The sequence below is a fragment of the Blennius ocellaris genome, assembly GCF_963422515.1.
Source record: "Blennius ocellaris genome assembly, chromosome: 3".
In the NCBI taxonomy this organism is placed as follows: domain Eukaryota; kingdom Metazoa; phylum Chordata; class Actinopteri; order Blenniiformes; family Blenniidae; genus Blennius; species Blennius ocellaris.
In genome coordinates this window covers 474,944-488,585 of record NC_137652.1, presented here as the reverse complement: position 1 = coordinate 488,585, position 13,642 = coordinate 474,944, and the positions used below count along the sequence as shown (strand labels likewise).

At 50.2% G+C, this 13,642-nt stretch overlaps 1 protein-coding gene across 1 annotated transcript in view; it reads right to left on the bottom strand.

The window, feature by feature from the left end:
• LOC308149120 (teneurin-3-like) overlaps positions 1-13,642 on the bottom strand; it is a gene marked incomplete at its 5' end in the record, with an annotated part of 143,922 nt that overhangs the window by 56,538 nt on the left and 73,742 nt on the right. The window contains 1 exon segment of the mRNA XM_080520782.1: positions 3,096-3,293. Coding sequence (XP_080376908.1) covers positions 3,096-3,293 — 198 coding nt within the window.

Sequence of the window (13,642 nt, the reverse complement as noted above, 5' to 3'; positions counted from 1 at the left end):
AAGAAAAGCCTTTGATCACAATCAGCTGAAGCAAAAGTGAAGCTGAGCTTCATGCTATTTATTTATTCGCTGAGCGTCTCCACGTCTGAAGAAACTTCGTCTTCTTCAACGAAAAACTTTGATTTACCGGAAATATGATATGAAATGACCTGGGGGCTGCGGGGGGGGGGGGGGGGGGGGGGGGGGGACTAAGAGGCTGCAGGGGGGGGGGGGGGGGGGCAAAGTCCTGTGTAGAGGGACACCGCGCAAGGTGATGCTCAGGCTGGGTAGGGGGACACTGAGGGAGGGGCAGGGGGACACTGAGGGAGGGGCAGGGGGACACTGAGGGAGGCAGCGGGGGGACACTGAGGGAGGGGTAGGGGGACACTGAGGGAGGGGTAGGGGGACACTGAGGGAGGCAGCAGGGGGACACTGAGGGAGGGGCAGGGGGACACTGAGGGTGGGGCAGGGGGACACTGAGGGAGGCAGCGGGGGGACACTGAGGGAGGCAGCGGGGGGACACTGAGGGAGGGGCAGGGGGACACTGAGGGAGGGGTAGGGGGACACTGAGGGAGGCAGCGGGGGGACACTGAGGGTGGGGCAGGGGGACACTGAGGGAGGGGTAGGGGGACACTGAGGGAGGCAGCGGGGGGACACTGAGGGTGGGGCAGGGGGACACTGAGGGAGGGGTAGGGGGACACTGAGGGAGGGGTAGGGGGACACTGAGGGAGGCAGCGGGGACACTGAGGGTGATCAGACTGTAAAAGTGGACAGTGTCCCGGAGGACGTCCCCTCGGTGTGTAAAGACCAGCCCGGACCAGAAGTGCAGGTTCCTCTGGCAGCAGCGGAGGAAAAGGTTCCACACGTCCCTTGAAGACACCAAGGCCAACAGAACGGAACATTTCCAGCAGCAGGACTGACGCTCGCCGGACTTTAAATGAGGACATTTGATTGGACGTGAAGACATTTACAAACTGTTTCTTTGGCGAAGAACAACAAAATGTGTTTCTGCTCAATAATTACAGAATTCATATTTCATAGCATGTGCAGGTGGAGACGGAGACGCTTCCACATACAGTGTCCTCAGGACCAGCGACACCTTGACCTCCATGTGGAGCAGAACAATAAAACATGACGGCCTCAACAGGAACACGGCAGGTGTCCAGGTGCTCTGCAGCTCTGCAGCTCTGTAGCTCTGTAGCTCTGTAGCTCTGTAGCTCTGTAGCTCTGCAGCTCTGCAGCTCTGTAGCTCTGTAGCTCTGCAGCTCTGCAGCTCTGCTGGCCTGCAGCTCTGCTGGCCTGCAGCTCTGCTGCTCTGCAGCTCTGTAGCTCTGTAGCTCTGCAGCTCTGCAGCTCTGCAGCTCTGTAGCTCTGTAGCTCTGCAGCTCTGCAGCTCTGTAGCTCTGTAGCTCTGTTGCTCTGCAGCTCTGTAGCTCTGCAGCTCTGCTGCTCTGCAGCTCTGCAGCTCTGTAGCTCTGTAGCTCTGCAGCTCTGTAGCTCTGTAGCTCTGTAGCTCTGTAGCTCTGCAGCTCTGTAGCTCTGCAGCTCTGCTGCTCTGCAGCTCTGCAGCTCTGTAGCTCTGTAGCTCTGTAGCTCTGCAGCTCTGCTGCTCTGCAGCTCTGTAGCTCTGTAGCTCTGCAGCTCTGTAGCTCTGCTGCTCTGCAGCTCTGCAGCTCTGCTGCTCTGCAGCTCTGCTGCTCTGCATGCCAACGCTTCTGACGACATGGTCATATTGCATCACTCAACCCTGAATCTACTGAACAGCATCGTTTTCTTCATCTCCTGATCCTTCAGCTGCATTCACACGCTCACAACCACACGGAAACACAACTGCTGACCCAGGATCAGGGTTTGATCAGGACCCAGGATCAGGGTTTGATCAGGACCCAGGATCAGGGTTTGATCAGGACCCAGGATAAGGGTTTGATCAGGACCCAGGATCAGGGTTTGATCAGGACCCAGGATCAGGGTTTGATCAGGACCCAGGATCAGGGTTTGATCCTGGGTCACATGATTCAGGCTCTTTGTGTCAAATTTCTTTTTGTCTTTAAAACCTCCTGATCAAACCGGTGGTTCAGGTACAGACTGACTTCTACAAAGAGGCTGTCATGAGGTGTGTGTGTGTGTGTGTGTGTGTGTGTGTGTGTGTGTGTGTGTGTGTGTGTGTGTGTGTGTGTGTGTGTGTGTGTGTGTGTGTGTGTGTGTGTGTGTGTGTGTGTGTGTGTGTGTGTGTGTGTGTGTGTGTGTGTGTGTGTGTGTGTGTGTGTGTGTGTGTGTGAAGAAGCTGAAGGCCTCGGGTGAGCAAAGACCCGGAGGCGGTGGTACTGAGTAACACCACCAATGAAGAGACGTTTCCAACCAGCGCGCGCACACACACACACACACACACACACACACACACACACACACACACACACACACACACACACACACACACACACACACACACACACACACACACACACACACACACACACCCACACACACACCCACACACACACACACACACACACACACAGTGCCGTCTGTCTCTAATTGTGGTCGTCGTACTTCCTATTCTTCAAACCCTTAAAAGTCTGTTTCCTATCAAACCGTTGATAACAGGAAGTCTGATCCAGGGTCAGAGGTCAGGTGGACACCAGTGCTGGAGGGTCAGAGGTCAACGCCACAACGACCATGACTGAACATGACAGTTCATTTCGACTTCCTGTCTGTCCCCCAGACTTTAAAACTGATGTTCCTTTATTGTGGATCTACGTCTCCTGTAACTGGTCCCAGACCAGCGGCTCGCAGGAAACATGTATTAAACACAGAGTGAAATGAGAGAATCTCAGCCTCCAGATTCACTGGCTGCTGCTTTTCCCACTTTGGCTCTTTCACAATAAGAGCTGCCGTTTCAGAGCAGAACGTGTTTGGCTGATGGGACGGAGAGAACCAGACAAAGGAGGAAGAGACAGACATGAAGACGATGAAGTCGTCTGCAGAGTGTGAGCTCGACTCCTCCCAGGACGTAACTCCTCCCCCTCATCGTCCTATCAGCCAATAGAAAGGCTGGAGTGTCACAGGACACCTTTCTAATCAACACAAACCACTAGAAGTAATCAAAGTGTCTTTACCATGAGTTACAGGTAAGTATAACCGAGCTGCATACTCCTCCTCCTCCTCCTCCTCCTCCTCCTCCTCCTCCTCCTCCTCCTCCTCCTCGGGCTCAGCGGCGCCCCCTAGCTGCAGCTGGTCATGATGAGGATGAGCTGACTGAGGATGTGATTGGTCAATGACAGAAGGTGAACAGGAGGGGGAGGGCATGAGAGAACCTGTGGAGGAAGAACATGAGATGAGAAAAGAACAAAATGAACAATGGATTTTAAAAAAAGAGAAAAAGAACCAAGATATCAACGTAAATTGAAAAATAAATGAATTGATGCTTGTTGATGGTTGAAACAGAGGAAATGAGTGATGAAGTAGGGCGAGGGTGTAACACTCCATAACGTAACGCTCCATAACGTAACGCTCCATAACGTAACACTCCATAACGTAACACTCCATAACGTAACACTCCATACCGTAACACTCCATAACGTAACACTCCATAACGTAACACTCCATACCGTAACACTCCATAACGTAACGCTCCATAACGTAACACTCCATAACGTAACACTCCATAACGTAACACTCCATAACGTAACACTCCATACCGTAACACTCCATAACGTAACGCTCCATAACGTAACACTCCATAACGTAACACTCCATACCGTAACACTCCATAACGCAACGCTTCATAACGTAACACTCCATAACGCAACGCTCCATACCGTAACACTCCATAACGTAACACTCCATAACGCAACGCTTCATAACGTAACGCTCCATAACGTAACGCTCCATAATGTAACACTCATAACGTAACACTCCATAACGTAACACTCCATAACGTAACGCTCCATAACGCAACGCTCCATAACGTAACGCTTCATAACGTAACACTCCATAATGTAACACTCCACAACGTAACACTCCACAACGTAACACTCCATAACGTAACACTCCATAACGTAACACTCCATAACGTAACGCTTCATAACGCAACGCTTCATAACGTAACGCTCCATAACGTAACGCTCCATAATGTAACACTCCATAACGTAACGCTCCATAACGTAACACTCCATAACGTAACACTCCATAACGTAACACTCCATAACGTAACGCTCCATAACGTAACGCTCCATAACGTAACGCTCCATAATGTAACACTCCATAACGTAACACTCCATAACGCAACGCTCCATAACGTAACGCTCCATAACGCAACGCTTCATAACGTAACGCTCCATAACGTAACGCTCCATAACGTAACACTCCATAATGTAACACTCCACAACGTAACACTCCATAACGTAACACTCCATAACGTAACACTCCATAACGTAACGCTCCATAACGCAACGCTTCATAACGTAACGCTCCATAACGTAACGCTCCATAATGTAACACTCCATAACGTAACGCTCCATAATGTAACACTCCATAACGTAACGCTCCATAATGTAACACTCCATAATGTAACACTCCATAACGTAACACTCCATAACGTAACGCTCCATAATGTAACGCTCTATAATTTAATGCTCCATAACGCAACGCTTCATAACGTAACGCTCCATAATGTAACACTCCATAACGTAACGCTCCATAATGTAACGCTCCATAATGTAACGCTCCATAACGTAACGCTCCATAACGTAACGCTCCATAACGCAACACTTCATAACGTAACGCTCCATAATGTAACGCTCCATAATGTAACACTCCCTAACGTAACGCTCCATAACGCAACGCTTCATAACGTAACGCTCCATAACGTAACGCTCCATAATTTAATGCTCCATAACGCAACGCTTCATAACGTAACACTCCATAATGTAACACTCCATAACGTAACACTCCATAACGTAACACTCCATAACGCAACGCTTCATAACGTAACGCTCCATAACGTAACGCTCCATAACGTAACACTCCATAATGTAACACTCCACAACGTAACACTCCATAACGTAACACTCCATAACGTAACACTCCATAACGTAACACTCCATACCGTAACATTCCATAACGTAACGCTCCATAACGTAACACTCCATAACGTAACACTCCATAACGCAACGCTTCATAACGTAACGCTCCATAACGTAACGCTCCATAATGTAACGCTCCATAACGTAACGCTCCATAATGTAACACTCCATAACGTAACGCTCCATAATGTAACACTCCATAATGTAACACTCCATAACGTAACACTCCATAACGTAACGCTCCATAATGTAACGCTCTATAATTTAATGCTCCATAACGCAACGCTTCATAACGTAACGCTCCATAATGTAACACTCCATAACGTAACGCTCCATAACGTAACGCTCCATAATGTAACGCTCCATAATGTAACACTCCATAACGTAACGCTCCATAACGTAATGCTCCATAACGTAACGCTCCATAATGTAACGCTCCATAATGTAACATTCCATAACGTAACGCTCCATAACGCAACACTTCATAACGTAACGCTCCATAACGTAACGCTCCATAATGTAACACTCCATAACGTAACGCTCCATAACGCAACGCTTCATAACGTAACGCTCCATAACGTAACGCTCCATAATTTAATGCTCCATAACGCAACGCTTCATAACGTAACGCTCCATAACGTAACGCTCCATAATGTAACACTCCATAACGTAACACTCCATAATGTAACACTCCATAATGTAACGCTCCATAATGTAACACTCCATAATGTAACGCTCCATAACGCAACACTTCATAACGTAACGCTCCATAACGTAACGCTCCATAATGTAACACTCCATAACGTAACGCTCCATAACGCAACGCTTCATAACGTAATGCTCCATAACGTAACGCTCCATAATTTAATGCTCCATAACGCAACGCTTCATAACGTAACGCTCCATAACGTAACGCTCCATAATGTAACACTCCATAACGTAACGCTCCATAATGTAACACTCCATAACGTAACGCTCCATAACGTAACGCTCCATAACGTAACGCTCCATAATGTAACACTCCATAACGTAACACAACGAGCCTTCAGGTCAGTTGGTTACTACAGACCATAGTGAAAAACAAAGGAAACATGAACATTTGAGCAGCTTCACTCACTTCTCAAGGTTTCTGCTAAGGAAACGACTCGGCTGCTCTGGGATCAGCCTCCATCGCGACAGTGCATGGAACCACACAGCCTTGTGTGTGTGTGTGTGTGTGTGTGTGTGTGTGTGTGTGTGTGTGTGTGTGTGTGTGTGTGTGTGTGAGCAGTAATGAAGCCATGATGTGGTTTGTTGTAGTGGAGTTCTGGACCAAAGCTCTCAGAAACAAACAGTTCGACTGTATTTCCCAAATCAGTCAATACAAAATACATGAATGCTGAAGCGCGGAGCATTACATATTCACACACACACACACACACACACACACACACACACACACACACACACACACACACACACACACACACACACACACACACACACACACACACACACACACACACACACACACACACACACACACACACACAGGCTCATAAATACGCCCACGACTTAAAATGATTCCAATATTCAAGGCAGTGTGTGTGCACACATTTTAAAATCTGCAAAACATCAAAGTTTTAAATCCCTGAATTTTCAGGGAAAATCACAGTCATTGCTTGAACACTGGACATTTTTACATATATAGACTTTAAAATCAGAAATAAACACCAAATGTACCATTTTAATTTAATAATCTCCTTAAAAAATTATCAAACTTATGGAAAAATCTAATTTCTACCTTCAAAAGATATACTGTATATATATATATATATATATATATATATATATATATATATATATATATATATATACACACACCCACATGAAGGGCAGAGGACAGAGATGTCATTAAAAGCAGCACTTGCGCGCACGCGCGCACACACACACACACACACACACACACACACACACACACACACACACACACACACACACACACACACACACACACACACACACACACACACACACACACACACACACACACACACACACACACACACACACACACACACACTCACACACACACACACACACACACAGTCCAGCAGGACGATGGTGGACATAGAACTGCTGCAGCTCCACTCCTATTGGAGCCGCTGGACGAGGAGGACAACGTCTCACACTGAGGAAGAGTTTCACTGGAACAGTGAAAACTGTCTTTTCACTTGTTTGGATGCATCTGCTAGTGAATTCTATTGTTATAGGTACGCTGTGATTTTCACTCCAGTGTTTTGAAGGAGGTTGAAGTGAGAGACGGACTGGAGACACTGATCTGAGGACGTGTCCAACACCGCAGAGGACTCAAGACGCTGGCGGACACGTCCTCGTCCTCACGTCTGAAAACCAAAGCTGTCCAACACTCCGTCCAGCCTCGAGTCGTCAGGATTCATTTCAGAACATGTGGAAAGTCATGATAAAAATGTTGCAGGATTTTGTAAATTTACAATGAAAGACATTGTTTTTGTCTGATTTTCACCAGAAATTCAACAAAGACAATAAAACCTCCTGGTTTTGACACGATGCTTGATGCTGAACGGTGATGCTGCAGCGATTGTGTCAAAGTTTTCTTCTTCTCCTTCTCCTTCTTCTTCACAGCAGCGTTGCTGCTCCGACGGTTGTTGTCAGAATGTGTTGAAGCGACTGTATTGATCAGCGTCACTATCAGTCCTGCACAGATGCTGCTCCGCTCCACAGCAGCAACACTTCCATGTGCAGCCACTCTGTGTGTGTGTGTGTGTGTGTGTGTGTGTGTGTGTGTGTGTGTGTGTGTGTGTGTGTGTGTGTGTGTGTGAGACGGCTTCTCCTGCTGCCGTTGTCCTTCATTCTATCAGGAACTTTATTAAAGAAATCACCGTCAAGACTTCAACTTTTGCTGATTTGCATTAAAATGCTGATTTTGTTGTTATTGATTTATCCGGAGAAGAAGCTCGTGAAGCGAAGCAGAACGTTCCCGCCGTGCGACACAGCAGGGGGCGGCCGGCGTCGACCAGAGTTCACAGGAAAGCAGACGGAGAAGCGATGGAGGACGAGGAAGACGAGTGAGAGGAAGCAGGAGCGGCGAGGCGGAGCCACGTCAGGACGCCAAGCAAACCAAGCAGAGATGAAGAATGAGCCGCCGGAACCAGCTGTTCAAAACAAACACACACGACCAAAGGTGCACGCTCCTCGCTTCCCCTGCAACGGCTGGGCGAGAGCGGAGGGCGCGCTTGTTTTGCATGACAGGGCGGGGGGGGGTCAAAGGAGAGCCTCCTCCAGACGCCACGTCCAGAAACTGTCCAAGTCTCTCCAGCAACAAACTCCTTTTTACTTCCATGATCAACTCCTGACCTGCCAGACAAGCTCACTTCAGCTGATAAAACAACTGCAGGAGGGGAACCGTGCAGCAGCGGTGCAGCAGCGGTGAAGCAGCGGTGCAGCAGCCGTGCAGCAGCGGTGCAGCAGCGGTGCAGCCGCGGTGCAGCCGCGGTGCAGCAGCGGTGCAGCAGCCGTGCAGCAGCCGTGCAGCAGCGGTGCAGCAGCCGTGCAGCAGCCGTGAAGCAGCGGTGCAGCAGCGGTGCAGCAGCCGTGCAGCAGCGGTGCAGCAGCCGTGCAGCAGCTCCAGTCTGGAGGTTGTTTCTGTCTCGGGGCTCCAGTGGAGACGGAGCAGCTTTGGCTCCGTCCTCCTCCCAACTGTTCATGTTGACTTATTCCATCATGATAACGCCGAGGATGAAGAGGCAGCAGCCGTCTGTCCACGACGCCAAGCAGAGCCAGGAAGTGAGAAACAGCCTGCAGAGTGTGAAATGGACAGAAGAAGCTCTTCACTGCCGACGGCAGAGAGGCTTGAAACACAAAGAGTGAGAAAAGACTGGGAAAGCTGCTGGAGCGGCCGGCAGGTCAGGAACCTCCACAAAGTGACCTGATGATGAAGAGTTCAGCAGCAAACCTCAAAACACTGGATTCTATCAAGAGCAAAGAAAACTGGCAGGCCTACGGGGTTTTTTATTTTTCAATATGAAAGAAGCTCGTTCTGGGCGACAAGAACCGTTTGAACCACATCTTCCACTTTTCCAGAGCGAAGAGTGGCTTCCCAGCCAGATGAAGTGATAAACTGGTACCAACAGCAACGTCTGTGAAGAAACACCACTGAAGAAGTGGATCTTCTACAATCCAAGGGCTTTATGAAGACGTCCCGAAGTGACAGGAGGACAAAGAAGAAGGTCTGATCCGAGGTGTTAAAGGCTCCAGAAGCAGCAGCGATGCCGTTTGTTCTTCTGACATTTAGCGTCACACTGACAGAACTTCACAGACCAGGGACTGAAAGACCAGGAGGCCGATCGACTCGCTCTGAGCAACAGGCTGCTTTGGTTCCTTCAAGAAGGAAAGTCACACTGTCGTTCACACAACGTCGCTTCAGAAACACAGGAAACATGAGGAACAGTGGAAACACTATAGTTTGTGTGGCGGACCACTAGGTGGCGCTGTGTTCTTGTAAAACACAAAGTAAATATTTGGAGAGGTTGACTTTGTGGTTTGGATTGTGAGCTGCTGCTTTCAAACCACAATAATGAACCAGAAGCTTCCAGCAGGCGTCCAACGTTCCACTGCTTCATTCACATTAAGTCCCAGGACAACAGGTTCTGCAGACTCTCACCGGGTCCAACGTTCCACTGCTTCATTCACATTAAGTCCCAGGACAACAGGTTCTGCAGACTCTCACCGGGTCCAACGTTCCACTGCTTCATTCACATTAAGTCCCAGGATAACAGGTTCTGCAGACTCTCACCAGGTCCAACGTTCCACTGCTTCATTCACATTAAGTCCCAGGATAACAGGTTCTGCGGACTCTCACTGGGTCCAACGTTCCACTGCTTCATTCACATTAAGTCCCAGGACAACAGGTTCTGCAGACTCTCACCGGGTCCAACGTTCCACTGCTTCATTCACATTAAGTCCCAGGATAACAGGTTCTGCAGACTCTCACCAGGTCCAACGTTCCACTGCTTCATTCACATTAAGTCCCAGGACAACAGGTTCTGCAGACTCTCACTGGGTCCAACGTTCCACTGCTTCATTCACAGTCCCAGGACAACAGGTTCTGCAGACTCTCACCAGGTCCAACGTTCCACTGCTTCATTCACAGTCCCAGGACAACAGGTTCTGCAGACTCTCACCAGGTCCAACGTTCCACTGCTTCATTCACATTAAGTCCCAGGACAACAGGTTCTGCAGACTCTCACCGGGTCCAACGTTCCACTGCTTCATTCACAGTCCCAGGATAACAGGTTCTGCAGACTCTCACCAGGTCCAGTCTGGACACGTTGGAATAATGTGGAGTTGCTCTTCGCTCCCCGAAGCGTTGCCAGGTCTGGTGATGCTCCCAAACAAAAGTGTGCTTCAATGTCGGCTCAGGGTAGGAAGGTTGCGGCGCTCTGACAATGGCCGCCCCCCCCAGCGTCTGCTGGAGACTCTGAGGGCAGAGCGGAGGCGGAACAAATCACCGCCGTGGCCGTAAAGAAGACGCAACATCCCCCAGAAAAAACAGGAGAATGGGGGTATTTAAAGAATGTCAGTCAGATTCCCCGCCTGACAGCTGCTGGAACCTGGACGCCGCTTTACGCTTGTTCCTACACGCCGTGTCGCACGGGGCTCAGAGGTCCTTCTTCTTGGTGGACATCCTGGGTGAGCTGTGATTGGTCGGGAGGCGGCGGAGGCCTGTAATCCATTACAATAATTCATGACTCTATAATCCTCTAATCTGTCACCGTGACCTTATCGGACAAAGGGAGCCCGGCGTCGCTCTCAGCTCCACCGTGGGTTACCCACCGCCGGCACAAAGACAACACTGCTGCAGTGAAGCAGCCAGGAGCAGTTAGCCAGGAGCAGTTAGCCACGGAGCAGTTAGCCAGGAGCAGTTAGCCAGGAGCAATTAGCCACGGAGCAGTTAGCCACGGAGCAATTAGCCACGGAGCAGTTAGCCAGGAGCAGTTAGCCACGGAGCAGTTAGCCAGGAGCAGTTAGCCAGGAGCAGTTAGCCAGGAGCAGTTAGCCAGGAGCAATTAGCCACGGAGCAGTTAGCCACGGAGCAATTAGCCACGGAGCAGTTAGCCAGGAGCAGTTAGCCACGGAGCAGTTAGCCAGGAGCAGTTAGCCAGGAGCAGTTAGCCACGAGCAGTTAGCCACGGAGCAGTTAGCCACGGAGCAATTAGCCACGGAGCAGTTAGCCAGGAGCAGTTAGCCACGGAGCAGTTAGCCACGGAGCAATTAGCCACGGAGCAGTTAGCCACAGAGCAATTAGCCACGGAGCAGTTAGCCACGGAGCAGTTAGCCACGGAGCAATTAGCCACGGAGCAATTAGCCACGGAGCAGTTAGCCAGGAGCAGTTAGCCACGGAGCAATTAGCCACGGAGCAGTTAGCCACGGAGCAGTTAGCCACTGGCTTCTTGCATTCTGCCTGCTGGTGTCGTTTCCTTCCACCAAGGAAAAAAGAAAAGACAAATCGGGAGCGAAGCACAGATTATGTCTAAGAGGCTGCAATCAGAAGACGGAGTCGTTCCAGATGTAAGACTCGTCTCAAACGATTTGCTTATGTTTACATGCTCAATGCCTTCTGTTGCATATTGTGCCGACAGCACATATCTGGTTTAATGAGCCATATGTCTGATCGGCCCCGTCCTCTCCTCCACCCATCACATCCACCACCAGCTGCTGAAGGCCACAGGAAAGATGATGGTGAAACACAGCGACTCCCAGGAATCAAACAGTGCATTGGAGGGAGGAAGCCGCAGGTTTCTCTTCCTTTATTTTACTGCCTGGAGGGGTGGGGTGGGGGCGGGGTCAGGGCGGGGTCAGGGCGGGGTGGGGGCGGAGCTAATTAGAAAAGGAAAAGTGAAATGTGAGGATAATAAAGTTGGGACAAGTTTCTAAAGCCCCAAACAGACTCACAAGTGGTGATGGAGGTGGAGTTCAGCAGCTGCTCACTCAGAGGACCTCCACCTTGTGCTGCTCAGTGAGGAGCTCCACCCTCATCACACTGATGGAGACGAGGAGGAGAAGCAGGAGGTGTGGACGGCTCAGGGTGAATCAGGGTGAAGCAGGGTGAAGCAGGGTGAAGCAGTGACGCAGAGTGAAGCAGTGAAGCAGTGAAGCAGGGTGAAGCAGTGACGCAAAGTGAAGCAGGGTGAAGCAGTGACGCAAAGTGAAGCAGGGTGAAGCAGTGACGCAAAGTGAAGCAGGGTGAAGCAAGGTGAGGCAGTGAAGCAGGGTGAAGCAGTGAAGCAGTGAAGCAGGGTGAAGCAGTGACGCAAAGTGAAGCAGGGTGAAGCAGTGACGCAAAGTGAAGCAGGGTGAAGCAGTGAAGCAGGGTGAAGCAGTGAAGTAAAGTGAAGCAGGGTGAGGCAGTGAAGCAGGGTGAAGCAGGGTGAAGCAGTGAAGCAGTGAAACAAAGTGAAGCAGGGTGAAGCAGTGACGTAAAGTGAAGCAGGGTGAAGCAGTGACGCAAAGTGAAGCAGGGTGAAGCAGTGACGCAAAGTGAAGCAGGGTGAAGCAGTGAAACAAAGTGAAGCAGGGTGAAGCAGTGATGCAAAGTGAAGCAGGGTGAAGCAGTGAAGCAGTGAAACAAAGTGAAGCAGGGTGAAGCAGTGACGTAAAGTGAAGCAGGGTGAAGCAGTGACGCAAAGTGAAGCAGGGTGAAGCAGGGTGAAGCAGTGAAGCAGGGTGAAGCAGTGAAGTAAAGTGAAGCAGGGTGAAGCAGTGAAGCAGTGAAACAAAGTGAAGCAGGGTGAAGAGGGTGAAGCAGGGTGAGGCAGTGAAGCAGGGTGAAGAGGGTGAAGCAGGTGAGGCAGTGAAGCAGTGAATCAGTGTGAAGCAGGGTGAGAAAGTGAAGCAGGGTGAAGCAGTGAAGCAGGGTGAAGCAGAGTGAAGCAGTGAAGCAGGGTGAAGCAGTGAAGCAGGGTGAGGCAGAGAAGCAGGGTGAGGCAGTGAAGCAGGGTGAACCAGTGAAGCAGGGTGAAGCAGGGTGAAGAGGGTGAAGCAGTGAAGCAGGGTGAGGCAGTGAAGCAGTGAAACAAAGTGAAGCAGGGTGAAGCAGAGTGAAGCAGTGAAGCAGGGTGAAGCAGTGAATCAGTGAAGAGGGTGAAGCAGTGAAAAGCAGGGTGAGGCAGTGAAGCAGTGAAGCAGGGTGAAGAGGGTGAAGCAGTGAAGCAGGGTGAAGCAGTGAAGCAGGGTGAAGAGGGTGAAGCAGTGAAGCAGGGTGAAGAGGGTGAAGCAGGGTGAAGAGGGTGAAGCAGGTGAAGCGGTGAAGGAGGGTGAAGTGGTGAAGGAGGGTGAAGTGGTGAAGGAGGGTGAAGTGGTGAAGAGGGTGAAGCAGGGTGAAGCGGTGAAGGAGGGTGAAGTGGTGAAGGAGGGTGAAGTGGTGAAGCAGGGTGAAGTGGTGAAGCAGGGTGAAGTGGTGAAGCAGGGTGAAGTGGTGAAGGAGGGTGAAGTGGTGAAGCAGGGTGAAGTGGTGAAGCAGGGTGAAGCAGGGTGAAGCAGGGTGAAGCAGGGTGAAGTGG